The sequence below is a fragment of the Schistocerca nitens genome, chromosome 1 (genome assembly GCF_023898315.1).
Source record: "Schistocerca nitens isolate TAMUIC-IGC-003100 chromosome 1, iqSchNite1.1, whole genome shotgun sequence".
NCBI classification, from domain to species: Eukaryota; Metazoa; Arthropoda; class Insecta; order Orthoptera; family Acrididae; genus Schistocerca; species Schistocerca nitens.
The window spans coordinates 1,177,107,038-1,177,134,376 of NC_064614.1; the positions used below are offsets into that span (position 1 = coordinate 1,177,107,038).

At 41.9% G+C, this 27,339-nt stretch overlaps 1 protein-coding gene across 2 annotated transcripts in view; it reads right to left on the reverse strand.

Moving 5' to 3' along the window:
• Positions 1–27,339, reverse strand: part of LOC126239032 (uncharacterized) — a 45,520-nt gene that overhangs the window by 10,994 nt on the left and 7,187 nt on the right. For both annotated transcript variants that reach the window (XM_049947829.1, XM_049947830.1), the window contains exons 2-3: positions 25,219–25,444; positions 9,112–9,331 (exon numbers count right to left, since the gene is read on the reverse strand). In XM_049947829.1, the coding sequence (XP_049803786.1) occupies positions 9,112–9,331; positions 25,219–25,394 (396 nt within the window). In that variant the 5' untranslated portion in view covers positions 25,395–25,444. The remainder of the gene's footprint in view (positions 1–9,111; positions 9,332–25,218; positions 25,445–27,339) is intronic.

The following is a 27,339-nucleotide window of genomic DNA, read 5'->3' on the forward strand; positions in this document are numbered from 1 at the left end:
TCAGAGAACATTTCAGGTAAGGTGTCTTTGATGTGAGTATGAAATGAGAAGTAGTCAAAATCCTGGAGAAGTTTAGTGTGTACAGCATGTTATATTCCCTGCACCTACTGATGGCTGTGCTTGTCCCAGGCGGCCAGCGGAGTGTTTGTGTGCTTGTCGTGGTCCAAAATGTGCCTTTAACACTGTGTAAGATGATTAAACTCCTTGAGTCATGACATTTGTTTGGAGTTAGTAGCAAGACTGTTGATGAATTTTGTCACCTGATGTTATTCTCTGAATGAAACTGGTTAAAAAATAAGAAAATTATCTAAATATTATTTCCTGGCGAAGGAAGTGGTTGGATTTTTCTAGGCATGTGTGGTATTGGGTAACAAGAGGAATTTTGGTCAGTGGTTCATTAGCAGCAGCTTTGGGTTTGTCGAGGGTCATGGAAAGAAATGGTGTGGGAAAGCCATTTATGAAATATTTAGGCAGGGTACTGGCTGTTTTTGCCTGTCGTCAGCATATATAGATAACTCTCACTTCCTGTAGCATTTTTGAATGTCAGCAATATTCAGAGTGCATCGTAGTTAATGGTGTAAACACGTACAGTTGAAAATACATGATAGTAGAAGCAAAAAGGTCACAGCAAACATAGGTCTGTAAATGAACCACCTGTGAGACAATCATGAATTTGTGGTTACCAGTCACTACTGATGTGATTCTGTGTAAACAATGCATGCCAGTCCATAGTGTAGTTCTTGATTACATTTTCGAAACCTGGAGTTGTAAACAGAATGGATATGACACTAAAGTACACAGTCAGAGCGCCACTCACATCATTCGTTTGTGGAGCATAAATTGAGTTGTATGAGTATTTGGGGTAACATGGAACATTACAGTAATGAGGAGTATGCAGATATGCATTTCATGTATAGTAGTGCTAACGGCAATGCACATGAGGCTGCAAGCTTGTTCCAAGAACCATACCCTACCTGAAGGCACCCTGAGAGTAGCACGTTTACATGGGTGCATCAATACTTCCAAGAAAGTAGGAGATAGGCACATGCTGTGGGAGTGGGTATGTCTGCACGAATTATACCTGTGCTTGAAAATATAGTGCTGGAAACAGACGAACACTATCCAGAAATCTTGACAAAAATGTTCTGTCAGTGGATGCGACAACAAGCTGTAGGCAACCCTGTGTTTGACAGTTACATTTTATTTACAGACGAAGTAGGATTCACTTGTGATGTGTGTGTTTAATTATCACAAGTCTCATGTTTGGGATCACATCTAATCTCCAACCCACATGCTGTGTATGTCTTCATATCAGTGGCATTTCCCACTGAATGTGTGGTTAGGGGTACCAGGTGATCATTTTATTGGGCTATACATATTACCAAACAAACTCTAATCCTTGGTTTCTGCATCATCATCTTACAGGACTGGTTGAGGATGTTGCCTTCTAGAGCAACTCCAGAGGATGTGGTATACGCATGGTGGAGCATTGGCACATTTTGCTGCTATGATTGGGCAAAGATTGATTGGGCAAAGAGGACATGTACCATGGTCTCCAAGATCAGCTTATCTGAACCCCATGGATTTTTGTGTTTGGGGCCACCTTAAAGGTTAATACTATTGAAGAATTGGAGCAGAAACTTGTCAATGCTTGTAAAGAATTTTGAAGTGATCCAGGTATGTTTGAAAGGATTCGAAACTCATTGCATGGACTGGTGCAGGCCTGCATCTGGGTACAGGGACGACACTTTGAACACTTCCTTTAACTATGAGCAGTTACGTAACTAATGTGTTTATTCAAAACACCTGCATGTTTTTCTTAATGTTGTACAGTATTGTTACCTTTCCTCAACTCTGGTGACTTCTACACAGAATAAAGTCAGTGGTGGCTGCTAACAATGAAGTCACAATTATCTCACAATGGTTTCATTTGTGACCTGTGTTTACTGAGACTTTTTTGCTTCAAATATCATATATATTCAACTGTATGTGCTTACGCTATTAATTATGATACACTCTATATAGGTGTTAAGTACAACTGTGGATGATCACTGGTAGAGGGATTAAGTACATAGGTTTTGAGATAGGTTTGATGTTTTGAGGAGTCTTCATGATTCTGGGAAGTGAACTTAATGGCAAAGTTTGTAAGTGGTGTTGTCAAATACCTTGTTTGGGGCAAGAAGGTGAAGACAAGTTGGAAATTTGGAATTTCTGGTGGGGAGGCCTCACAACTTGAGAGGATGGAACAAGACAAAATTCAATAAGTGCTTTGGGTGGGCTTGGTTAGTAAGGTAGGTGACAAAAGAATGCTACTTCTTAAGAAAACATGAAACTGTGGTGTCACCGCTAGACACCACACTTGCAAGGTGGTAACTTAAATCGGCCGCGGTCCTGTAGTACATGTCGGACCCGCGTGTCGCCACTGTGTAATCGCAATCCTAGCGCCACCACATGGCAGGTCACAAGACACTGACTAGACCTCGCCCCAGTTGTACGGACGACATAGCTTGCGACCAGACCTACCAAGTCTTCCTCTCATTTGCCGAGAGACTGATAGAATAGCCTTCAGCTTATTCCATAGCTACTACCTAGCAAGGCGCCATTTGTATCAGTGCTTATAGCTTACTACTATTCAAGAGATGTATTCCAACAAGAGAATAAAGTTAAGTATCTTATTCCAGCTACGTACTTTTCTTCTTATTCATTAATAAGTCTCATGTTCCAGTACTTCGCGCCCGTCTGCGTTAGTTTAGCGTGCACTTTCAGCCACTTCGATCTACAAGGTGTTGGCCCAGCTGCCGACACATCACATGGCGACGAGGGAAAGTGTTTTTTCTGCTTTGGACTGATTTGTTCTTTTTCCCTTTTTGTGCTCTGATTTGCTTGTGTCATGGCTTCGCCACAATCTCCAGATGTACTGTCCGAATTTTTTCGCTTGCAGAATCAGCAGACGCAGGCGTTATTGGAAGCCCTTGGACAGCTCGTCCAGGGTCAACGTGCGCTGCAAACCGATGCGGCAGCCGCCGCTTCATCGCTACCGCAGCCACACAACGCTGTCGCACCGCCATTTAGGCCCTTTGAGGCCACGTGCGAAACCTGGACTGAGTGGGCCAGCCAGTTCCAGTTTCATCTCGCAGCATACAGAATTCAAGGTACAGAGCGGCAGCCGTTTTTGCTTTCTTGTGTCGGTGTGTCTACCTACCGTGTGATAGTGAAATTGTTTCCCCGACGCGACGTAGCAACTCTGACCTACGAGGAAATTTTGTCGGCTTTAGATGCCTATTTCAAAGAAACAGTCAATGTAGTTGCAAAACGGTATACGTTCTTTCGTACAAAACGTACGGCCGGTCAGACTAATAGGGAGTGGGTTGCAACTTTGCAAGGACTTACTAGAGACTGCGCGTTTGCCTGTGAATGTGGCCTCCCATATTCCGATACAATGGTGCATGATGCAATAGCACAGAACGTTTCTGATGTTCGCATACGGGAACAGATTTTGAAACTCGTAAATCCCTCCCTTCAACAAGTGATAGACATATTAGATAGGCAAGACACACTTGACTTTGCTCAGGAATCATTTGAAACTTTGCCAGCAGTGTGTCACATTAATCGGCCCGCCGGGCCCGCTGCACGGGACGCTAAGCGGCCCTCGCGCCCATCGCAGCAGCGGCCGCCTAGATTGCAAACACGTGCGCCGCGTAAGCAAGCAACTGCAGTGAAATCATGCCCGCGGTGTGCAACTAGACATTCGCGTGAAAATTGCCCGTCACGCCAAGCTATTTGCTTTTACTGTCAAAAGAAAGGACATGTACAAAGTGTTTGCCAGAAAAAGCTTAGATCAGACAATCGCAATAATTCCAGGCCTTTTGCTTCGCGCCGGAATCGAACCCAGGACAATCAGGCTCGTGGACCTTCGCCCATGGACATTAATGTAGTTCATTCCCACCCGTCCAGTGACACTTTAGCTAACAGTGACTGTGTTCGTCCCACCCAAAGTGTGTGTCGACGTCGCAGGAAATCCCGTAAAGTCGCAAGTGCTTCTGTACCTGTATCAGTTCAATTTGCACGTGACAGTCGCTCTTGTCGTCAGCAGGACAATAAACTTTTTGTGGACTTAGACTTTGAAGGCAAAGTGATCCCATTCCAGCTCGATACCGGAGCTGCAGTTTCATTGCTCAATCACGACACGTACAAACAACTGGGCAAACCGCCATTGCGTGCCGCAAATGTTAAGTTAACTAGTTACTCAGGACAGCCGATCCCTGTGTTAGGACAGTGCAGCCTTCTTGCAACATACATGGGACAAACAAAACTTGTATCATTTTACGTTCTTCGTTCTTCTAGTGCAGTGAACTTGTTTGGTTTAGATTTATTTCAATTGTTTAATTTGTCTATAGTAAATCAGGTCCTATCAGTGAATCAGACTGTGCCTTCCGCCAGTGTTTCTAGTCTTTGTGAAGAATTTGCAGACCTTTTTGCACCGGGCCTTGGTTGCGCTAAGAACTATGCAGCACATTTGGAATTGAAAGACAACGCGCAACCGAAATTTTTCAGAGCGCGCAATGTTCCCCACGCATTGCGTGATGAGGTCGCCAGAACATTACACGATTTAGAATCTCAAGGTGTAATTGAACGTGTGCAGGCTTCTCTCTGGGCCTCACCCTTAGTAATTTTGCCAAAACCTTCCGGAAAACTGAGACTTTGTGTGGACTTCAAGGCCACTGTGAATCCACAACTTGTGACTGCTACTTTTCCTTTGCCCCGCCCGGAAGATCTTTTTGACAAACTGTGCCCGGGAAAATATTTTTCAAAATTGGACCTAGCAGATGCGTACTTGCAGATACCTGTGGACGAAGACTCCCAGCGCGTCTTGGTGGTAAACACGCATCTTGGCTTGTATCGCTTCAAAAGACTGCCATTCGGGTGTGCCTCCGCCCCTGCATTGTTTCAGCAATATTTACAAACTATTTGTGCGTCGGTCCCTACTGCTGCGAACTATCTGGACGATATTGTGATCTCAGGACAGACAGAAGCAGAACATTTGCAAAATCTCCGAACATTATTTCAGGTATTGCGTCAGAATGGTCTTCGCTTGAGAAAGGACAAATGTGTGTTCTTTGCTCGGGACTTACCCTACCTGGGGCATGTCATAAATGCCCAAGGTATACATCCGAGTCCAGAGCACCTCCGTGCCATACAGGACTTACCTGCTCCGCAAGATTTGAAACAGCTACAGAGTGTGTTGGGTAAAATAAATTATTATCATAAATTTTTGCGCAATGCTTCTTCCATTTCAGCTCAGCTTCATCGCTTACGCCGTAAAGGTGTTCCGTTCGTCTGGACGACGGAATGCGAACGCGCCTTTCGCCAGTTGAAATCGGCGTTACTTTCAAATACTTGCCTTACGCCATTCGATCCCCGAAAACCCCTTTTGTTGATGGTAGATGCATCAGATTTCGGGATCGGTGCTGTGCTTGCGCACAAGGATGGCTCGCATGATCGCCCTATTGCCTTTGCGTCAAAATTGCTCTCATCTGCGCAAAGAAATTATTCACAAATAGAGAAAGAAGCTTTAGCTCTCGTGTTTGGTGTAACCAAGTTCCATGACTTCTTGTATGGTCGTCACTTTACAATCATCACCGACCACAAACCTTTGACATCGCTTTTTCATCCGACCAGGCCTGTACCTCCACGTACAGCGCAGAAATTCATTCGCTGGTCACTTTTTCTCTCGCAGTACCGCTACGATATCTTGTATCGGTCCACTGCTAAGCACGGCAACGCTGATGCGTTGTCCCGTTTGCCTGTTGCTGAGGATAAGGCATTCGATTCTTCCGAACTTGCTTGCATGTTCATTGATTCGGAAGCCGATGACGTGGTCGCATCGTTTCCGATTGATTTTCGTCGTGTAGCTACAGCCACAGCTGCTGACCCTGTCCTTGCTACTGTTTTGCGTTTTGTTGCTACGCAATGGCCCTTATCAAAGTCACGGATCGAGGATCCTTTGGTTCGCCGTTTTTTTGCTCACAAGGCGAGACTTTTTGTACGACGTGGTGTTTTGTTGTTGCGTTCTGATAATGATCAATCCCGAGTCGTGGTCCCACGTTCGTTGCAGTCCTCTGTCTTAAAGCTTCTTCACCAAGGACATTGGGGTATAGTGCGTACGAAACAACTTGCTCGTCAGCACTGTACTTGGTTCGGAATCGATGCTGCGATTACGAATATGTGCTCCTCTTGCGTGGCGTGTGCCGAACACCAATCCGCACCGCCGCGTAAATTCTTTGCATGGCCGAACGCCACTTCCCCTTGGCAACGCTTGCACATCGATTTTGCTGGTCCATTCTGGAATGCTCGATGGTTGGTTGTGGTCGATGCTTTCAGTAATTTTCCTTTTGTTGTCCGGATGTCTTCCACGACGTCTTCTGCCACAATCCAAGCCTTGTCTGCTATCTTTTGCATTGAAGGTCTTCCGCAGACTATTGTTTCCGACAATGGCCCACAATTCATGTCCGCAGAATTTCAGTCATTCTGCAAGGCCAATGGTATTCACCATCTGACATCCGCGCCGTTTTCGCCTCAGTCAAACGGTGCCGCTGAACGATTGGTCCGGACTTTCAAGTCCCAGATGTTGAAATTGAAAGAGTCGCATTCTCGGGAGGACGCTTTGTTGCTCTTTTTGTCATCGTATCGCTCTCAGCCCCGCGATGGTCGCTCGCCGGCTGAATTGCTCCATGGTCGATCTCATCGCACCCTGATGTCTTTGCTGCATCCGCCGCATCAGGTTCCTGTGCAGCGGCAGACTCCTGTTTTTGCTCCTGGCGACGTTGTCTATTATCGCACTTGTCGCGGTTCACGGCGTTGGCTCGCAGGGCGCATTCTTCGCTGCCTCGGCCGCGCGATGTATTTGGTTTTGGGGGCCTCTGGTGAGGTGCGTCGGCATCTCAATCAGCTGCGCCTCTGTCGTCGCCTGGGTTCTGCCGCTCCCCGTCTGCTTTCAGCGACGGAGCCGTCAGGTCAGCGCCTTGGGGACCCATCTACTGGCTCGCCTCATCCCCAGGTGTTGCCGACGCTGCCTTCCATTTTGCCACATGGCGTCGCGCCGCCGCCACCGCAGCCGCCGCCGGCGCCGCCCGCAGCGGACGCTTCGCTGCAGCCGCCTGGCGCCTCACTGGGTCACGCGCCGCCGCTCGCTTCCCGTGCCCAGCCGTCCTCCGCCATGGACCTCTTGCCCGCTCCGGACCAGATGTCGTCTTCGCCCGTCGGCTTCCCCGACGCAATGGAGGTCGACTCTTCGGCCCCTCGTGTATCATTACGTGCGCATACACCTCAGGTTGACGTGCACCCTGGACTAGGTTTGCAGGCGTTTCCTAGCTCCCCTCGGACCGAATGGCCGGGTGCGGGTGGCACGGCCTCGCCTGTTGTTAGGCTCCCCACCTCATCGCATACGTCAACATGGGGTCCTCCCCACGGCGGGCGGAAGCCTTATCTCACGACCGTTCGCCGATTTGCGGGGGAGGAATGTGGTGTCACCGCTAGACACCACACTTGCAAGGTGGTAACTTAAATCGGCCGCGGTCCTGTAGTACATGTCGGACCCGCGTGTCGCCACTGTGTAATCGCAATCCTAGCGCCACCACATGGCAGGTCACAAGACACTGACTAGACCTCGCCCCAGTTGTACGGACGACATAGCTTGCGACCAGACCTACCAAGTCTTCCTCTCATTTGCCGAGAGACTGATAGAATAGCCTTCAGCTTATTCCATAGCTACTACCTAGCAAGGCGCCATTTGTATCAGTGCTTATAGCTTACTACTATTCAAGAGATGTATTCCAACAAGAGAATAAAGTTAAGTATCTTATTCCAGCTACGTACTTTTCTTCTTATTCATTAATAAGTCTCATGTTCCAGTACTTCGCGCCCGTCTGCGTTAGTTTAGCGTGCACTTTCAGCCACTTCGATCTACAAGGTGTTGGCCCAGCTGCCGACACATCAGAAACAATAGGAGCCCTTGTCAAGTCTAGCATAGTTAAAGCCTGGGTCTTGGGCTCAAGGCAAGGCCTTATGAAGGGACTTAGACTTCTGTTGGCACAAGGTTTATAGAAAACATTGCTGACAGTATTGAGTGTCAAGGGAGTGGTTTGAAACAAGGTTCTGTGGATGCAGGAATGGATTAGATGAAGAAGACAGAGTCTGACAATTATAAGAAGTTGATAAGGAAGGTTTGTGGTGTACAGTCAAATAAAGGAGGAGTGATGTTACATGGGAATGATAAATGATCTGGTGGGTAGTCGTTCTCATAGGAAGGAGTAAAATAAGTAGTTTTGATAGGTTTCCCAGATGGTGCTGAGAAAGTTGTTTGGATCTTGAAGCAGCAGAAGCTCAATCTAAAGACAGGGTCCAGGAAACTACTATTATGGAATAAACAGTCTTTGTAGTAGGGACGGATATGGTTTAGAAAGACCTGTGCTTGGAAAGTGTTGTTATTTATGGCTACGTTGTTGAGGGGAAGGGAGTTATGGAATCTGAAAAGTTGAACTTTTTTAAGATCAGTAATATTTATTTCTTCTCTTGCATATGCTCTGTCTTCTGCCCATCCAGTTTTGTTACCACTAATAATCCACAGTTATGCCATTGCCCCCGAGAATCATCCAAATACAATTTCTTGACTCCCAGTACTTCCCTGCTGACTACTTGTTACAAACATCCTAAGCCTCCCCAATCCTCTCCCTAATACGCAACTACCCTCCATCTTTCTCTCAAAATATTCCTCTTTTTGCCTGACTGACACTCTTAGATACTAATGCCGGAAAGAAAAACAAAGATTACAAAACTAGAGACTATCTGATTCACCCACACTCATCTAGATAAGAATGATTTGCCTATCCTCATTTTTTGTCTGTTGCTTCCATTTTTGTGATAAGCCCATTTATAATCCTAAAACAAGATTTTCGCAACACACAGTTTTTCATTTATCTTCTGAATTATTATTTATCATCTGGCACAGATCATTAAGCCTGTCTTACACACTAATGTAGAAAAATAGAATAATATGTACATAATAAGACTTAGTATATAATTCAGCACAGATTCTGTTGCAAAATACTGTACCTCATGATCAAAATAGAATTTTGCTCCTGCCACAAAAACTGTGGCAAGTGCAAATGATGCCCACATGCCACACCTAACACGACCTACTGGCAGCAGCTGTTGTTGAGCTATACTGTGGACAGTGGCTTCAGTTGCTGGTTCCAGTGGCAAGTCTAGGAAGACACTACTGTCCACCTCAACTGCATGAGGCCCAGGCTGTCGGTGGGAGCCAGAGGATGAACTAGAAACACATATAAACATTATATTGAGAAAGTGTAAAATTTACAGTTTCAAAAGCACCTGCAGAAAAACTTTCTCTTTCAACTTAACAATAAAAAGATTTCAACACTCCATGAACAAAAATAAAATAATTAAGTGAATGATAATACAACATTATAACTGAAAACACTCTTACAGCAAATTTTTTTGAAATACATGGAACATTAATATCTTCATCACAGAAACGCTTCACGAGCTGTAACAAAGTAGACACTGATCATATAACTAAACATCTGGAAACTTATGAATCTCAGCAATGATTTGGTGTACATGCCATTATAAACACACAGATCATTGTTTCAGCTAAGAATAAACACCATCTTGATGGACCTGAGCTATGTTTCTAGAGGCACAGGCAAATAACCACATACTCCCAGATATGGGATTTTATATGCTTTTCTGAATGTATGAAATGTGGTCACATCAAGAACTTATGATCAAGTCTGTGAGAGTTACAGGAAAAAGGTTGCCATGTTTGAGCATTTAACCCACCAAAATAATATCGTAGCACCACAGGTTGTCTACACACAAAAGAGTGCAGGGGTCATGGCAACAAGAGCCCAAATAATGTGTATCCATATGACAACACCACCACTACCACCACCACCAGGCATGTTATTGACTATAATTCACGGCTACTTAGGGTGCTCACCTCAGCAGCAGGCAGCAGTGGCATTGCTCCTAGGAGGCACAGATACCACTGACCTATTTGCTTCCACCACAAGGGGGAAGCAGGGGCACAAATAGTCCGTGCCCACGCCATCTGCCATCCAGTACTTAAGCAATCACATGGTCAGTATCCAGCAGTTGAAGCCAGCCTGCAAACCGGGGAGTGCTACTGGAGCTACTTCGAGCTGCCAGCAGTCTTCGTCCATGCTTCGCTGAGACATGGCCTCTTGAGGCTTCGCCTCCCAGACTTTGGTATCTTGGCTTGCTACTGTCGTTGTGCACAGAGACTATCATCTCACCTTGACTTCATCAGTGCTAGGCAAACTGTTTAGCCTTCAGTTATCTTACTAGAAATGTTAAACTGAGACAGTTACATTGACTACTAAACTGTTTTGTGTTCTCGTTCATTAATGCTCCACGATGGAGAAGAGTGAATTAATGTTGTTATTAATAAATCTATTGTTTGTTGTCTACTTGGTTGTAAGTCCTTCCACAACCAAACCAGTACAGGTCGCTTCAATTGGCGATAAGGTTTTTGTGTGAATTTAGGCTGAACTTTTGTACTGCACCCCACGCAGACCGTGCTTTTATATGTTTTCCCACATATGTGGTACATTCACATCAAATTTCCATTTCATTATGTCCACAGCCACCACAGATGTCACTACATAAGTACTATTGCTTTTGCAAAATATGAAATGAGCACAGGAACTGATGTTAGAGAAAACTGCACCCACTACCACATCACTGGAGGTTTCTATTTTACTGTCTTACATCGACACTATGGTGTAGGGTTTCACGATGTCACCACTAGTGTTCCCGGCATTCAACAAGAAGGCAGAACTGTGGCTGATTACGTCACTGACCTACAACACCATTTCATTGCTCACAGAATCTCAGGTGATACCCAGCAACACCATTTTCTGTTGGCTTATGCAGGGGTAGACATCTCTTGCCTCATGCAGCAGTTAAACCCTGAAGCACAACCATATGCAACCCATTGGGAAACATGCTTGTTGGACTATTTTGATTTGTAAATTCAGGTGGCAGCTGCCAAGCACAAATTTCTTAGTTATTGTAAGCAGAACAGGCAGTTCTACCAGGAGAGGGTAGTTCAACTGCAGGTGCTTTCCAGGGATTGCCATTTTCAGTGCTCCAGTGGTAAGAGCACGCAGTCATATGTCACACTGTTGGTTAGGAAAATGATTCTAGGTCGTTTACAGGATGAAGGGCTCTGGAATGATGTTCTCAAATTAGAAACTTGCCTTCCACTTATTCAAACTTTCGAGCTGTCAATCTGTTCCTCAGTGGCCCTGCAAGATCTGTCACATGTATTTTCCACCTACCTCAACCACAAGACCCAGGTCTATCCCACCCCACAAACCTACCAGTTCCACCTGACAAGTCCCCTCTAGAAAGAACACTGCAGGTAACTGACACAACCAGAAGTTACCATCATGCAAAAACTGTTTCATCACATATCACTGCTCGCAATGCTACTTTTATTGTGTGAAGTGCAAGTCTGTTGTAAAACTGGAAAATCAGAGGTCTGGCAGTCCATAATTAAAATGAGTGTTGATAGTACCTGTCTGGACAAAATTGACTCTGGCTCAGATGAAGCGGACTGTGAGCATGGCTCAGATGCCCTCCATGTGCAGGCCATTCTGCCCATCTCCGGCAGATTATCGATGTTAGAGATGGTAATCAACATCATGCCTGTCACCTTTCAAATAGATGCTGGCTTCTCCATCACCTTCAAGAACTGGGACACTTATAGACACCTTCATTCACTATCACTACAAACATAACGCACCATAACTCACTTCTGCCATTGTTTAACTCTCACTCTAACATACCTAACAAGACTGCCCATTGGCTGCATCCTTGCATGTTGTTCCGCTCTGGATGCTGCAACAGCACTCATTCCCACTCAACAACACAGCATGTGAATGCAGGCCTATCATCCCACATTCTGGTGGAGCAGGATCTCAACTTTGATTCAGCTTTCCATAAGGACTCAAGAGTCTGCCTATAGATGCCAACAACAATATCCAGGCAGTTGCAGAAGATCCTGTCCTTCATGATGTCATCAAGTTGGCAGAATGCGGATGGCTGACAGATTACTAACTCATACAACATCCGAAGGTTTAGGAATACTAGCAATATCAGCATGGATTATCAATGCCCAATGGTACCCTCTCACTGCATGATGACAATTGTCACACTACAGCCATCATGCTATGAGCCCTCCAATGCCGGATGCTGACCAATGCCAGGTACTGACACTACTCAACCAGATTCAGTGTGGGATGGTCACCACTGAAAGATTGGCTCAACAACATTTTTTCTGCAAGGGAATCGACAAAGACATCAAACAAATGTTCACAGTTAGCCAGGGCAAACAGGCAGCCAAGATAGTCAGCATTTCCCATGGCCTGTCACAACATCTCCTCAGTCATTGATACATCTGTATTTTGGTGGGCCTTTGTGGGGTTCTCTCCTGTGGTCAATGCTGGCAGCAAATTTCCCTAGACTCATAGATGCAATCAACTTCATCACCAAAAACAACAGAAGTCTTATAATGCATTTTTCACTAAAAAACTACCAGAAACCATTGTAGGAGACCAAGAAACTCAATTCACATTGGCACAATTTTGCCACTTTTTGAAGAAAAGTGGCATCCATTTGGTCCCTATGGTACCATTCCATCCAGCTTCCAATGGTCTGGTGTCAACATTTGTATGCAACTTTAAAATCCAGATGGCAAAGCTCCAAAAGTCATGGTCTCAATGACATCCTTAAATTGTTCCTTGTGTACTACTGCTTCAAACCCCAGGGCAGGACAAGCCTGACAGAAGAGCTTTATGGTCAACTGCAATGATCCCAGTTTCCCATTGTCCATCCCTCCAATCATAAACCCTCATGCTGGCAGCCTCCCTGTCACTGTTATTTCTTTTGGGACAACATATGGACAATGGCATTCTCTAGGGTGCCCACTCTCATCATCTGCCTCCTCAACAGGGCCATGGTCAAAGTCCAGCTGACAGATCAAACAAGCTGCCTCAAGCACCTCAATAAGTGCATTCTCATAAGGCAGAAGAATTCTCCTCTATTTATGTTCCAGATATTGTATGCCCAGCATCTGGGATTGACAACTGCTGACACAGGCTGCAATACCCTCCGGAACCAGCAGCCTTGGGACTCACAGACATCAGTCTCCCAGCTAAAGTGTCTGCAGCAGCTGATGCTCCCCTTTCCCATGGACATCGATAACAGTCAACTGGGTTTGTCACTTCCTCCCAACATTGGCATAAGTGATGGCGACATCTGAGACACTGAAATATATCACAATGTCTCATCTACAGAAGGGAGGGGGAAGGGTATGCAATGTTTGGGTATATAGCCCATCAATATGACTGTACAGCACCACTGGTTACCTATACACGAGAGTGTAGAGGTGATGACAACAAGATTCCAAACAATAAATGTCCATACAACAACGACACCAGGCATGTTACTGAAGACAATTCAGGATGCCACCACTGTGACTCAGGGTGCTCATCTTGTAGGCAGGCAGCAGCGGCATCGCTCCTAGAAGGCTACTACAGACCTCTTTGCTTCCACCACACCACATGACCACAAATAGTCCGTGAGCAATTCATCTGCCAGCCAGTACTTATGCAATCGAGTGGTCTGAATCCAGCAGTTGAAGCCAGCCTGCAAACTGAGGAGTGCTACTGTAGCTGCCAGCAGTCTTCATCCTTTCTAAGCTGAGAGTTGGCCTCTTGACACTCAGCCTCCTGGACTTTGGTATCTCAGCTAGTTACTGTGATTGTGCTCAGAGACTGTTGCCTCATCTTGTTGCCCTTAACCAAAGGCTTCATCTACATCTACATCTACATTTATACTCCGCAAGCCACCCAACGGTGTGTGGCGGAGGGCTTCATGAGGTAGTCACTGAACTAGACATACTATGTGAACTGACTAGCCTTCACTTAATCTACTGGAAGTTTTAAACTCAAACAGTTACACTGACTACTCGCCTATTCCGTGTTCTGGTTCATTAATGTTCCAGGACAGAGAAGAGTGAATAATGTTGTTATTAATAAACCAATTGTTTGGTATTTACCTGAGTGTAAGTTCTGCACCGAGCCCAGCACGAGTCACTTCAAAGGTAATCATTATTTTGTACTCAGAAATGCCACAACAAACATCATGCATAATTAAAAAAATTTAAATAAAAATCAAACATAATCGCATAGGTGAGTGTTACCCACAGTAAGCCTATCAGCATTCCTTCAAAAATGCAAGAACAAAGCATGCGAAAGCACTCTCGCTGAAAATGTAGCAGATATTACAATCAATCATATGTAGTAGATTTGATTTTTTAGGGTGAATGTCAGTTACTTTTTGGACAAATAAAGTGCATCGGGAGGTTTAAAAATATTTGGAATTTATTCATTTAAAACTGGTTATTTTTTTCCAGCTACTTGTTTTCTAGAAACTTTATTTCAGCTTCTACTTCAATATCACTTAGTTTTTAACTGCTGTGTTTTACTAGCGAACATTTTTCTGCAATGGTTACATGATACCAGTTATCTCTCATTAACAGTATATTTAATCTTTATGCCTCATTTGCTTCTTTCTTCATTTCTTTATGTTCTGTTACAGATTATCATGGATACATCAGTTGGAGGTATTTATTGATCTCATCTCTTACATGAACATTATAATGATCTCATCTCTTACATGAACATTATAAGTCTACACTTCAATGTTTCTCTCAAAAGTATTCTTTCTGCTTACAAATTACATATTAACAATTTCTATTACCCGCATATCTACTGTGCAGATAAATTATTTTCTTGCTAGATTCAATGATTACTTAACAGTGAGGTGATTGGAAACTGAGCACTTGTTCACTTATTGATATGACTGGGAAATAAGAAATAATTCAGGATGACTACTAAAAACCTGAATTTGTATAGTTAGAGGGGAAATTTAATCTAGCTCATCAAAAAACTATCCCAGTGTTTCTCACTTGGTTGCCACATAGTTAACCATTGCTACTGCTTACACTACTGTTATTTCTCAAACCTGTTATTTAGATTTTAACAGAAATTCGTAATGTACATACATCAAAAAAAGCTTTACATCACCCCGGTTCCTAGAAATCCTGAAGAAATACGTTGACTGTGGATATTGCATCACAGACACAGTCCCTTTGACTGTTCAGAGATGTCACTAAACCTGCCCAAAGATGTAAACAACCATGCATGAGCAACGCCTATAAGACGGAGGAGGCCCGACATCTGATCAGTTCCAGTCATTCCACCAGGAAGGAAGTACACGTGTTGTCTGTAGTTCAACCATGCCTCGACGGTCAATACTGTGGTTCGATTGCGTCCACATTGTTACTTTTTGCCAGGAAGGGCTCTCAACAAGGGAAGTGTCCAGGCATCTCAGAGAGAACCATAGCTATGTTGTTCGGACATGGAGGAGGTAGAGAGAGACAGGAACTACCGATGACATGCCTCGCTCAGGCTGCCCAAGGGCTACTACTGCAGTGGATGACTGCTACCCATGGATTATGGCTCAGAGGAACCCTGACAGCAATGCAACCATGTTGAATAATGCTTTTCGTGCAGCCACAGGATGTCATGTTACAATTCAAACTGTTCGCAATAGGCTGCATGATGCGCAACTTCACTCCCGATGTCCATAACGAGGTCCATCTTTGCAACCACGACACCATGCAGCGTGGTACAGATAGGCCCAACGGCATGCCAAATGGACCGCTCAGGATTGGCATCACATTCTCTCCATTGATGAGTGTCACATATGCCTTCAACCACGCAATCGTCGGAAACGTGTTTGGCGGCAACCCGGTCAGGCTGAACGCCTTACACACACTGTCCAGTGAGTGTAGCAAGGTGGAGGTTCCCTGCTGTTTTGAGATGGCATTATGTGGGGCCGACGTACGCTGCTGGTGGTCGTGGAAGGTGCTGTAACGACTGTACAGTATGTGAATGCCATCCTTCAACTGATAGTGTAACCATAACGGCAGCATATTGGTGAGGCATTCGTCTTCATGGACGAAATTCACACCCCCATCGTGCACATCTTGTGAATGACTTCCTTCAGGATAACAACATCACTCAACTAGAGTGCCCAGCATGTTCTCCAGACATGAACCCTATTGAACATGCCTGGGATAGACTGAAAATGGCTGTTTATGGATGATGTGACCAACCAACCACTCTGAGGGATCTACGCCGAATTGCCGTTGAGGAGTGGGACAATCTGGACCACAGTGACTTGATGAACTAGTGGATAGTATGCCACGGCGAATACAGGCATCCATCAATGCAAGAAGACATACTACTGGGTATTAGAGATACCAATGTGTACAGTAATCTGGACCACCGCCTCCAAAGGTCACACTGTATGGTGGTACAACATCCAATGTGTGGTTTTCATGAGCAATAAAAAGGGCGGAAATGATGTTTATGTTGATCCCTATTCCAATTTTCTGTATAGGTTCCGGAACTCTTGGAACTGAGATGACGCAAAATATTTTTTGATGTGTGTTTAAACATGAAGAAGAAAATGCTGTATATATCCTCATATCTTTGACAAGAGAATTTTTATTTTATTTTAATTTTTAAAGGAGATATTTCTATTTCTCTATTTGTTTAAACAATTTTAGTGTCAATTCCTTACACCACTTTTGACTAATGGCGTAAGGGATTTTATAATTGCATGCAGTAACACAAACATAATTAATGAATGGCATGATGGAACCACTAAAAACTGTTGTGAATTTGAGTAATGTTCCTTGGTGTCTATGCTGTATTTTAAATAAATATATCAGACAAAACATTAGTCACCTCTGGACACATCACACTAATGGCGTGTAATACCACCCCCGTCCTTAATAATCATCCCAGTTTGATGAGGAATAGTGTTCAACAGTTTCTTTAGGTATGCCAAGTCCAACTGAAGCAATTTACTAATGCATAAATCCTGTAGAGTTACCAAATTGAGGGGATGTTGACAACTATGTTTCACCTGCTGCTCCAAATATTTCCAGAGATTTTCTGTGGGATTAAGATCATGTCATTAAATGGGCCATTCAAGATGTGACAGAATGCTTGAGTGTTCATCAAATTAGGAATGTGTGTGCATCCCTGTTAGCGTGGCTGTTGTCATGTTAGACAGTGCAAGTGTTCATGCATACTTCTTGTAGATGTATAAGACACATAATCACTGAGAATGTTGAAGCAAACAGGCTAGTTCATATTCACGATAACTTCAATGAGTGGGGCCAATTCATCACAGAATGATTCCACATTCCACACATTGTGGGTACTCACTAGAATGCAACTGATTACATATTGAGACTTCAAACGCGTTAATTTATCTGAACTTGCAACTAAGATGCAAGAAATAGTTCAGGGAACATCTCTTATTCCTTCCTCAGATATAAACAAAACTTTATTAACGAACTCACTCAACTATATGACAAATATGCTTCCCTAAAGACCGGAAATGTAAGAAGGAAAACTGTACTTTGGCTAACTGAAGAACTAAATCCGCTCACAAATCTCAGAGACCCTGCAGATCAGGCATACTAACAATGCCTCAAGCCTGAAAATCATATTGCTTACAAGAAGAGGCAAAACAGAATCCTTCAAGCAGTGAGAAATGCAAAACTCAGGCATGCCCATATACTGGCAAAGGATATATAACAGCTGTCCTATGGAAAAACCGGCATCATTCTGGTATAGGCAAAGTAAAAGCTCCAGCCAATATCATTGTCCCAGCTGAAGAAAGTGATGCAGTACTTCACATTACCTACAACAGTTGAACTACAAATGAAACACAGGGTCATTGATTACTTTATGGAGGTACTGGACTGAAGCCATGAAAAATTCTATCTAAAACATCTATCAAAAAATCCATCATGTGAATCAGATCAGCTTCTACTGCACACGATGACAACACAGTCCAAATGATGAAGCCAAGTGCATTGCAATGGTTTCACTCACGCTTGTCATCTTGCCAGTAATGTGTCATGTCTGGCACCGTAAAGTCACAAAGAAAACAGATAGTATCAGGCATCCCACAACATTTGGTATTTCTTTTCATTATACATAAATGATGTGTCATAAGTTTTGTCTTACTGCAAATACCACTTGTACACTAATGACCTCCAGTTGATCTAACAATAAGTGCAAAACCAATAAATCTGAGGAGAGCTATTGAGAATCTCCATTCTGACATGTCTTCACTATCAAAATGGGTGAGGGATATAGGGTTAAAGCTCAACCCATGCATAACTCAAGCACTACTCGTTGGTCATTCTAGGCATATTAGTCCGAAATATCAGGAATCTCTACTACCTTTAACCTTAAATGGGATAAATATCAACTCATCTCCTTCAGCAAAGAGTCTAGGACTTATAACAGATGAAAATCTAAAATGGACTGAGCATGTAACAACAGTGTACAAGAAGGCATCAGCGGCTCTCCATCCCCTACAAAAATACGAGGAGTGATTGGAAAGTTTTAAGAATGGCTTGTAATTGTATAATGGTGGTACTTACGTGCTACTGTGATGAATCTCCTTCAAAATAGCCCCTTCTGACTGAACACACTGACCCCAACAGCACTTTTGGAAACATTCCTGGAAATTTTTTTTCTGAAGTGTGTTAAGGATGCTCTCCATATTTGCCTGGATGTCTTCAATCAAGTCAAATCACTCCCCTTTGAGTGAAAATTTCAGTTTAGGAAATGGACAGAAGTCCACAGGGGCCACATCAGGGGAATATGGCGGTTATGGAAACACAGGAATTTTGAGTTTGGTCAAAAATTTAACAATGGAGAAGGCACGATGAGCTGGAGCACTGCCATGGTGTAGCACCCAAATCCTGTCTTTCCACAATGTGGGCCTTTTCTTCTGCACCTTTTGGCACAAACACCCAAGGACACATATGTAGTATTCCTGGTTAATTGTCTGTCCTCCATGGGTAAGTTCATGATGCACAATACTGGTAGAATCGAAAAAAATCACCAACACTGTCTTCACCTTCGCCTGACCAAAGTCAGGCGTTGTGAACCTGGAGTCTTCCATTGTGAAGACTGCACTTTGGTTTCAGGACCATATCCATATACCCATGATTCATCACCTGTAATTACCCTGATTAACAAATCTGGGTAATATTTAGTCCAGTTAACCAGTTCTTGGCACACTTTAAGTCGGTACTGACTCTGGTCACTTGACAACACTTTTGGAATGAATTTTGCGGACACTCGACACATGTTCAGATCTTCAGTTAAAATTGACTGAAATGCATAGGAACTTAAATTAAGTTCATCAGCCATCTCCCTAATTGTAAGTCTACAATCAGAGCGCACAAAGTCACACAATTTCACAATATTTTCATTCGTTTTTGAGGTGGAAGGACGGTCGGACTGTGGTTCATCTTCAAATGATTCACAGCTATTTTTAAATCTGTTGAACCAGACAAAAACATTTGACCGGCTCATACAATTATTTCCAAAAGCTGTTTTTAATAGCGTGTAAGTCTCAGAAGCTGGTTTCCCAGTTTTAAAACAAAATTTCACACAAACTCGTTACTCTGTTTTTACATCCATTTTCACACAGACAGAATCCAGCAACAAGCCCTTATAGACCTGCACTCAGCCAGCTGCCATAACGAACTGAATAAAGGAAATACAGTTTCCTATCAGAGGGCATTCAAGGACAAGGCAATGACTCACTCCCCACCCTCCATGTACCTGCCCGCCAATCCAGTAAGCAGTAGCGGATCCATTCTTAAAACATTCCAATCACACTTCATACACACAGCTCTTCCCTCTTGCCCTGAAAAAGAAACTTGTACAAACACCTACACTTCCAATGACTGATAACAGCAATGTTATCCTGCAACACCTTTCTCTGGAAAGCTCACGGAACCTGGAACTGGTTATGAAAGCCTGTGTTCATTATATCTGTTATGTTTGACTCTTTGATCATATTTCACCATCACATGCAAAGCTATCTTTGCTGTGCAGAGAAAAGTGCAGAGATTTTCATATCCTTTGTGTTCTCTACTGTCTTATCAACATACACTGTCCCCATATCTCTCTTTGACCTTAATGCTAATGTCTGAACAACACAGCAGAAACACCTGTTCCCATCGGAGCAAAATCCTTTCTGTCTCTCTCCATCATTTCAGCCACTTTCTCGACATCCTTGCCAGTAGTAGGAACCCGACTCAGGAATAGCCTCCATTCTTTTTATGTCTGCCACTAATCTTATTATTATATTATTATTATTTCTTTCTTTTCTCAGACATTATGTCTGGTCAAAAATGCAAAGTGACGCGGACCTTGATAAAGCGTGACTTCCTTTTAACTGTGCGGTATATGTTATATTGCATTTAGGAACTTTCGGGTAATTGAACATGTATCAATAATTACAGATTTCTGTAGTTGTATATATAAGTTTGGATGTAGCTGTATTCCATTGATGTACTGGTGGATATTGTGTGGTATGACTCCTGTAGTTGATAGTATAATTGGTATAATGTCAACTTTATCCTGATGCCACATGTCCTTGACTTCCTCAGCCAGTTGGATGTATTTTTCAATTTTTTCTCCTGTTTTCTTTTGTATATTTGTTGTATTGGGTATGGATATTTCGATTAGTTGTGTTAATTTCTTCTTTTTATTGGTGAGTATGATGTCAGGTTTGTTATGTGGTGTTGTTATATCTGTTATAATGGTTCTGTTCCAGTATAATTTGTATTCATCATTCTCCAGTACATTTTGTGGTGCATACCTGTATGTGGGAACGTGTTGTTTTATAAGTTTATGTTGTAAGGCAAGCTGTTGATGTATTATTTTTGTTACATTGTCATGTCTTCTGGGGTATTCTGTATTTGCTAGTATTGTACACCCGCTTGTGATGTGATCTACTGTTTCTATCTGTTGTTTGCAAAGTCTGCATTTATCTGTTGTGGTATTGGGATCTTTAATAATATGCTTACTGTAATATCTGGTGTTTATTGTTTGATCCTGTACTGCAATCATGAATCCTTCCATCTCACTGTATATATTGCCTTTTCTTAGCCATGCGTCGGATGCGTCTTGATCGATGTGTGGCTGTGTTAGATGATACGGGTGCTTGCCATGTAGTGTTTTCTTTTTCCAATTTACTTTCTTCATATCTGTTGATGTTATGTGATCTAAAGGGTTGTAGAAGTGGTTATGAAATTGCAGTGGTGTAGTCGATGTATTTATATGAGTGATTGCTTTGTGTATTTTGCTCGTATTTTGCTCGTTCTATAAAGAATTTTCTTAAATTGTCTACCTGTCCATAATGTAGGTTTTTTATGTCGATAAATCCCCTTCCTCCTTCCTTTCTGCTTAATGTGAATCTTTCAGTTGATGAATGTATGTGATGTATTCTATATTTGTGGCATTGTGATCGTGTAAGTGTATTGAGTGCTTCTAGGTCTGTGTTACTCCATTTCACTACTCCAAATGAGTAGGTCAATATTGGTATAGCATAAGTATTTATAGCTTTTGTCTTGTTTCTTGCTGTCAATTCTGTTTTCAGTATTTTTGTTAGTCTTTGTCTATATTTTTCTTTTAGTTCTTCTTTAATATTTGTATTATCTATTCCTATTTTTTGTCTGTATCCTAGCTATTTACAGGCATCTGTTTTTTTTATCGTTTCTATGCAGTCGCTGTGGTTATCCAATATGTAATCTTCTTGTTTAGTGTGTTTTCCCTTGACTATGCTATTTTTCTTACATTTGTCTGTTCCAAAAGCCATATTTATATCATTGCTGAATACTTCTGTTATCTTTAGTAATTGGTTGAGTTGTTGATTTGTTGCTGCCAGTAGTTTTAGATCATCCATGTATAGCAAATGTGTGATTTTGTGTGGGTATGTTCCAGTAATATTGTATCCATAATTTGTATTATTTAGCAAGTTGGATAGTGGATTCAGAGCAAGGCAGAACCAGAAAGGACTTAATGAGTCTCCTTGGTATATTCCACGCTTAATCTGTATTGGCTGTGATGTGATATTATTTGAATTTGTTTGGATATTAAGTGTGGTTTTCCAATTTTTCATTACTATGTTTAGGAACTGTATCAATTTAGGATCTACATTGCATATTTCCAATATTTGTAGTAACCATGAGTGGGGTACACTATCAAAAGCTTTTTGGTAATCAATGTATGCGTAGTGTAGCGACCTTTGTTTAGTTTTAGCTTGATATATCACCTCTGCATCTATTATCAGTTGCTCTTTACATCCTCGTGCTCCTTTGCAACAGCCTTTTTGTTCTTCATTTATAATTTTGTTCTGTGTTGTATGTGTCATTAATTTCTGAGTAATTACTGAAGTTAATATTTTGTATATTGTTGGTAGGCATGTTAAGGGGCGATATTTAGCTGGGTTTGCTGTGTCTGCTTGATCTTTAGGTTTCAGATAAGTTATTCCATGTGTAAGTGTATCAGGGAATGTGTATGGGTCTGCAATGTAACTGTTAAATAATTTAGTTAGATGTGAATGTGTTGAGGTGAACTTCTTTAGCCAGAAATTTGCTATTTTATCTTTTCCAGGGGCTTTCCAATTGTGTGTAGAATTAATTGCTCGGGTGACTTCACGTTGCAAAATTATCACTTCAGGCATTTGTGGTATCATCTTGTATGTATCTGTTTCTGCTTGTATCCACCGTGCATGCCTGTTATGTTGTACCGGGTTTGACCATATGTTGCTCCAGAAGTGTTCCATGTCTGTTATGTTTGGTGGATTGTCTATTTTAATGTGTGTGTTATCTATTGTCTGGTAAAATTTGTTTTGGTTTGTGTTTAATGTTTGGTTTTGTTTCCTTCTATTTTCACTTTTTTTGTATCTTCTAAGTCGTTTGGCCAGTGCTTGTAATTTCTGCTTCTTTTCATCTACTTGCTCTATCACTTCTTGTTGTGACATTTTACCTAACCTTTTTCGTATTTTTCTGACATTTCATTTCCTATAAATTGTGTTAGCTGTCCGATGTCTTTTCTCAGTTTTCTATTCTGATCTGTAGCCTGTGTTGCCATGCTGGTTTTGTGGGTTTCTTCTGTGTGTTGGTTGGTTCTGATCTCTGCTAGTGTGTATATTTAGTGTAGTGAGTGCTCCTATATAAAACAGTAGTTGTAACTCTTCCATAGTTGTGTTTTCATTTATTTTGTTGTGTATGATTGTGTTGATAGTTTTTATTGTTGTTTCGACTTGTGGGTTATTTGGCGGTCCATGCAAGAATGGTCTAATGTCTGCATTTGTGTCTTTGTATTCTATATATGTCAGCTGAAATTTTTCTTCTATATCTAACATGTGTGTTACTTCGAGTTCTATTTGTGCTTGTTCTGGTGGCTGTCTTAAGATTTCGTTTTCCTCTGATTGTTTAATTGTTGCGTGTTGTTCTTTGTTTGATTGCTCTGGGATGTTTGAGTCCATTACTGTATTTTCTTCTTCTTCTGATTGCACATTATTTTGTTCCAGTATTTGTTGTACTTGTTGTTTGATGTTTTCTAATTCTGACTTGGATATCCTGTTATTTTTTATTATTACACGTATCTGATCAGCTAGTCGTCGTTCTGTTAAAAATTTTAATTCTGGGTATCTGATAATAAATGTTGTGTATACTTGTGATCTGTATCCAGTTGTGTTGGTTCCTAGGTTTGTTGCTTGCTAATAACAGAACATGAGGTGTTGATTAACTTCATCTGACCATCTCATCCTCTGTCTTTGTTTTCCTTCTAGGGTGGTTGCAGGAAGCATATCCTGCAAAACACCTCTATTTGGATTTAAATCATTTTCCAGTTGGCTAGCAGTGTCGTTACCATTGTGGGCGGGCATAGGGTTCAAACATTGTCCCCAACCATAATGGTGCTTGTCCGAGGCTTCTTTAGTTCTGTCCTGAACCAACTAATCGCACTAAAGAGGGGGGTTAGCCCTATTAGTGGTTTGTTCTTTTCATCACCTTTTACGACTGGCAGAACATACCTGAGGCCTATTCTTTTCCCGGGCCTCCACGGGGTTTATTATTATTATTACTATTATCACTATTACTGGCAGCAGCTGCAGTAGTACAAGTACTGCCAGTATTTATTATTTTATTATTATTTACTGACATTACCACTTCAGACACTCAAATCATTTTAATACTATCTGTCATATTAAAACTGTTACTTCTCAGGTGACTGAAGGAAAAGAGGTACTGTATGTGTGAATCCCTCGGCTGATGTAAGAGGGGGCCAAATGGCCCTAATCAGAGCTAGTTAAATAAATAAATGCCTCATTCTGCCATTGGTAAACTCAACATGTTGCATTATTTGGAAAAAAAAGGCAAAATCATGACATCAGCACTGAAACTGCACACACTTCCAGTCAACTACTGTCCATTTTCTGTCATTTGGCCCACTGAAGATGTGCAGTTTAGATGCTGCTGTGATGCAATGGCCTTCTGCAAGGTATCAGACTCCAATTGTATTTTGCAATGTTCACTTGGAAACTAGTTGAGGTTGATCTGCATTCACTGATAACAGCTGTTCCTTTTTGGTTTGAAACCATCTGTCACTGACAAGGCATGACAATCTTACCTCATCCCTGTCGGTTGGTATCTTTTTGCAACCACTCAGTTACATGGCTTGTACACATAGTCGACAGTCAGTATTGATACATCCACAAATTATGCAACATCCATGGTGTGGTCACTGGCATGTCCAGATATCGTTGCTCCTTTCTGCCATTGTGTCACATCTTCATGTCAACCCACAAATGTACAGCAGTTCTGGACAACCAACTGGCATATACACATAACTTCACTGCCACAAGTTACATTCATTATGGAGTGTCACATTACCACCCAGTACCAGTTCCGTATCACCCATAGTTTGCTCTTTTAAGGGAGGAGGGGGTCGGAGGCACTTGTGTATTTTGTCCAGTGAGCTTACACTGAAGCTGTGCAGCACTGTATAAAGAAAATATTTTTGTCACACTGTTATAGGCAAAGTGACAAAAAACCACTCAGTATTAAAAGTATCATCATGAATATGTATTAAACATTCACTCAGCATTAAAAGTATCAAGAATAAGTATTAAAAGTAAACATACCCGAAAGTGGGCGGCACTGACAGCTGGCTACGCCGCCCACAGTCAATTGGTGTAAACCGGTGGACAGGTGTAACCATGGGCTTGCAGCGGGGCCGTCTTGTCCCACAGCCCATAGGCAGTGAGCGCCGCCCGTTATACCCACACGTCTGGCTGCGCTTGTCAATCCAGAAATGCATGAGGAACTTTCCATCAAGTGTGAATGTGATTTTCACCAGAAAGCTTTCACCTGCATGCAACATAATTGCCAAAATCAGTAACCCACCTACGCTTTATGGGTAGTGTAAATAATAAATGCAATAATTTCTCCCATAAATGTACCTATACACTGTAAATATACTGTGACAGAGGGTACATTTTGGCATATGACACAAGAATATATTCTGAGCGAAACATTATTAATCTAATTTTATCTTAACATCTCTATGGGATTAATTACACAGGGGACAGAAAACTAAAAATTGCCCTATGACAGCAAGTTCTACAAATTGTTTAAAGGAGTTTTGTGACATCAATTGCACCATTTTTTGGGTGTATGTCAGTTTCAGTTTATGAAAATTTAAGCTTATTTACCTTGCCCCCATTCCTTCTTAGCAAATAAAATTAAGATTAGTATAAAAAGTGCCTCTATAAGTTCATAGGCCTCCACAGCCAGTGTCATTCTCAATAAAATAATTTTGGGTGTTGGGCTCCATCATTTTAAAACACTAAACCAACTAAATTGTCAATGTCTTGGCTAACTTGCTGTGGTGTCCTTCAGGGTGGTTAACCAAGAGTTAACTAGGGAATTAACTCCCTGAAGACAAGCACAGTAAGTCAGTCAAAATGTTGGAAATTCAGTTGCTTTAGTGTTTTAAAATGACATGGCCTAACACAAAAAAATTTTATTCAAAAAGTGCTTTTGAAATATGATACAGCTGCCCACAGAAAGAAAAAGTTCACTATGAATTGTATCAAATATTTTACCAGAATGGGGCAGAGAAACAATAAAATGAACATTTAAAGTGAATACTACGAGAGCAATGTCTAGTCAGCAAAAAGGATGAGGTGGGAGTAGGAAAGCGCTAGGAAGAAGAGTAAAGGGCAGAGGAGGAGAGGAGACAGGTAACTAAGCACAAATTGTGCTAGAGACATTACAAATAAATACAATCAGTGGGCAATCAGTATTGTTGTTGCTGTTGTTAGCAGTATGGCCTTCAGTCAGAAGAATGGTTTGACACAATTATCCACACTAGTCTACCCTTAGCAAACCTCTTCATCTCTGCAAAACTACTGCAACCTACGTTCTTTTGAACCTGCTAAATGTATTCAAGGCCTTGGTCTCACTCTACAGGTTTTATCCCCCACACTTTCCTACCTTATCAAACTGACAATCCTTGGTGCCTCAAAATGCATCCTATCAACCAATCATTCTTTTAGTCAAGTTGTGCCATAAATTTTTATTTATTTATTTATTTTTTATTTATTTAGTCCTTCTAATCCTACGTGTATGGAATATATACAAGAATACTGGGCATGGCTAAGTCTTTACAACATAAAATACAGTCTGTATTGCATTGCTAGGGACTAGATATTTATATAATTTAGCAAAGAATCTTATATACAATACGCATCAGAGACAACATACAAAGTAGAATATTCATTACGCATACTTATTTTTGTTGTTTGGTTTCTAGATACTCTGCCAGACCGTAAAACCAATGATCAATTAAATATGCCTTAAGTTCAGCCTTAAAACTATTGAGTTTACTTACTGATTTAATATGGTTAGGCAGATTATTGTAAATTTTTATCCCAATATGTAGAGAGCCTTTTTGGCACAACAATGTTCTCGCCCGCTTCATATGAAGACCAAATTTTTGTCTTGTACTGTATGCATGCATATCTTCATTTTTAATAAGATACCTGGCTGTCTATTGTTTTATGAAAACTGATGTTTCGTAGATAAAAATGCAAGTCAGAGGAAAAATTGGCATTTTTTTAAATATGGGTCTGCATGATTTCCTATTGTTTACACCTTCAATAATTCTTAATATTCTCTTTTGCATCCTGAAAAGTTTAATATTTGTTTTTACATTGCCCCAGAAGATTATGCCATATTTAATTACAGAATAGACATAGGAG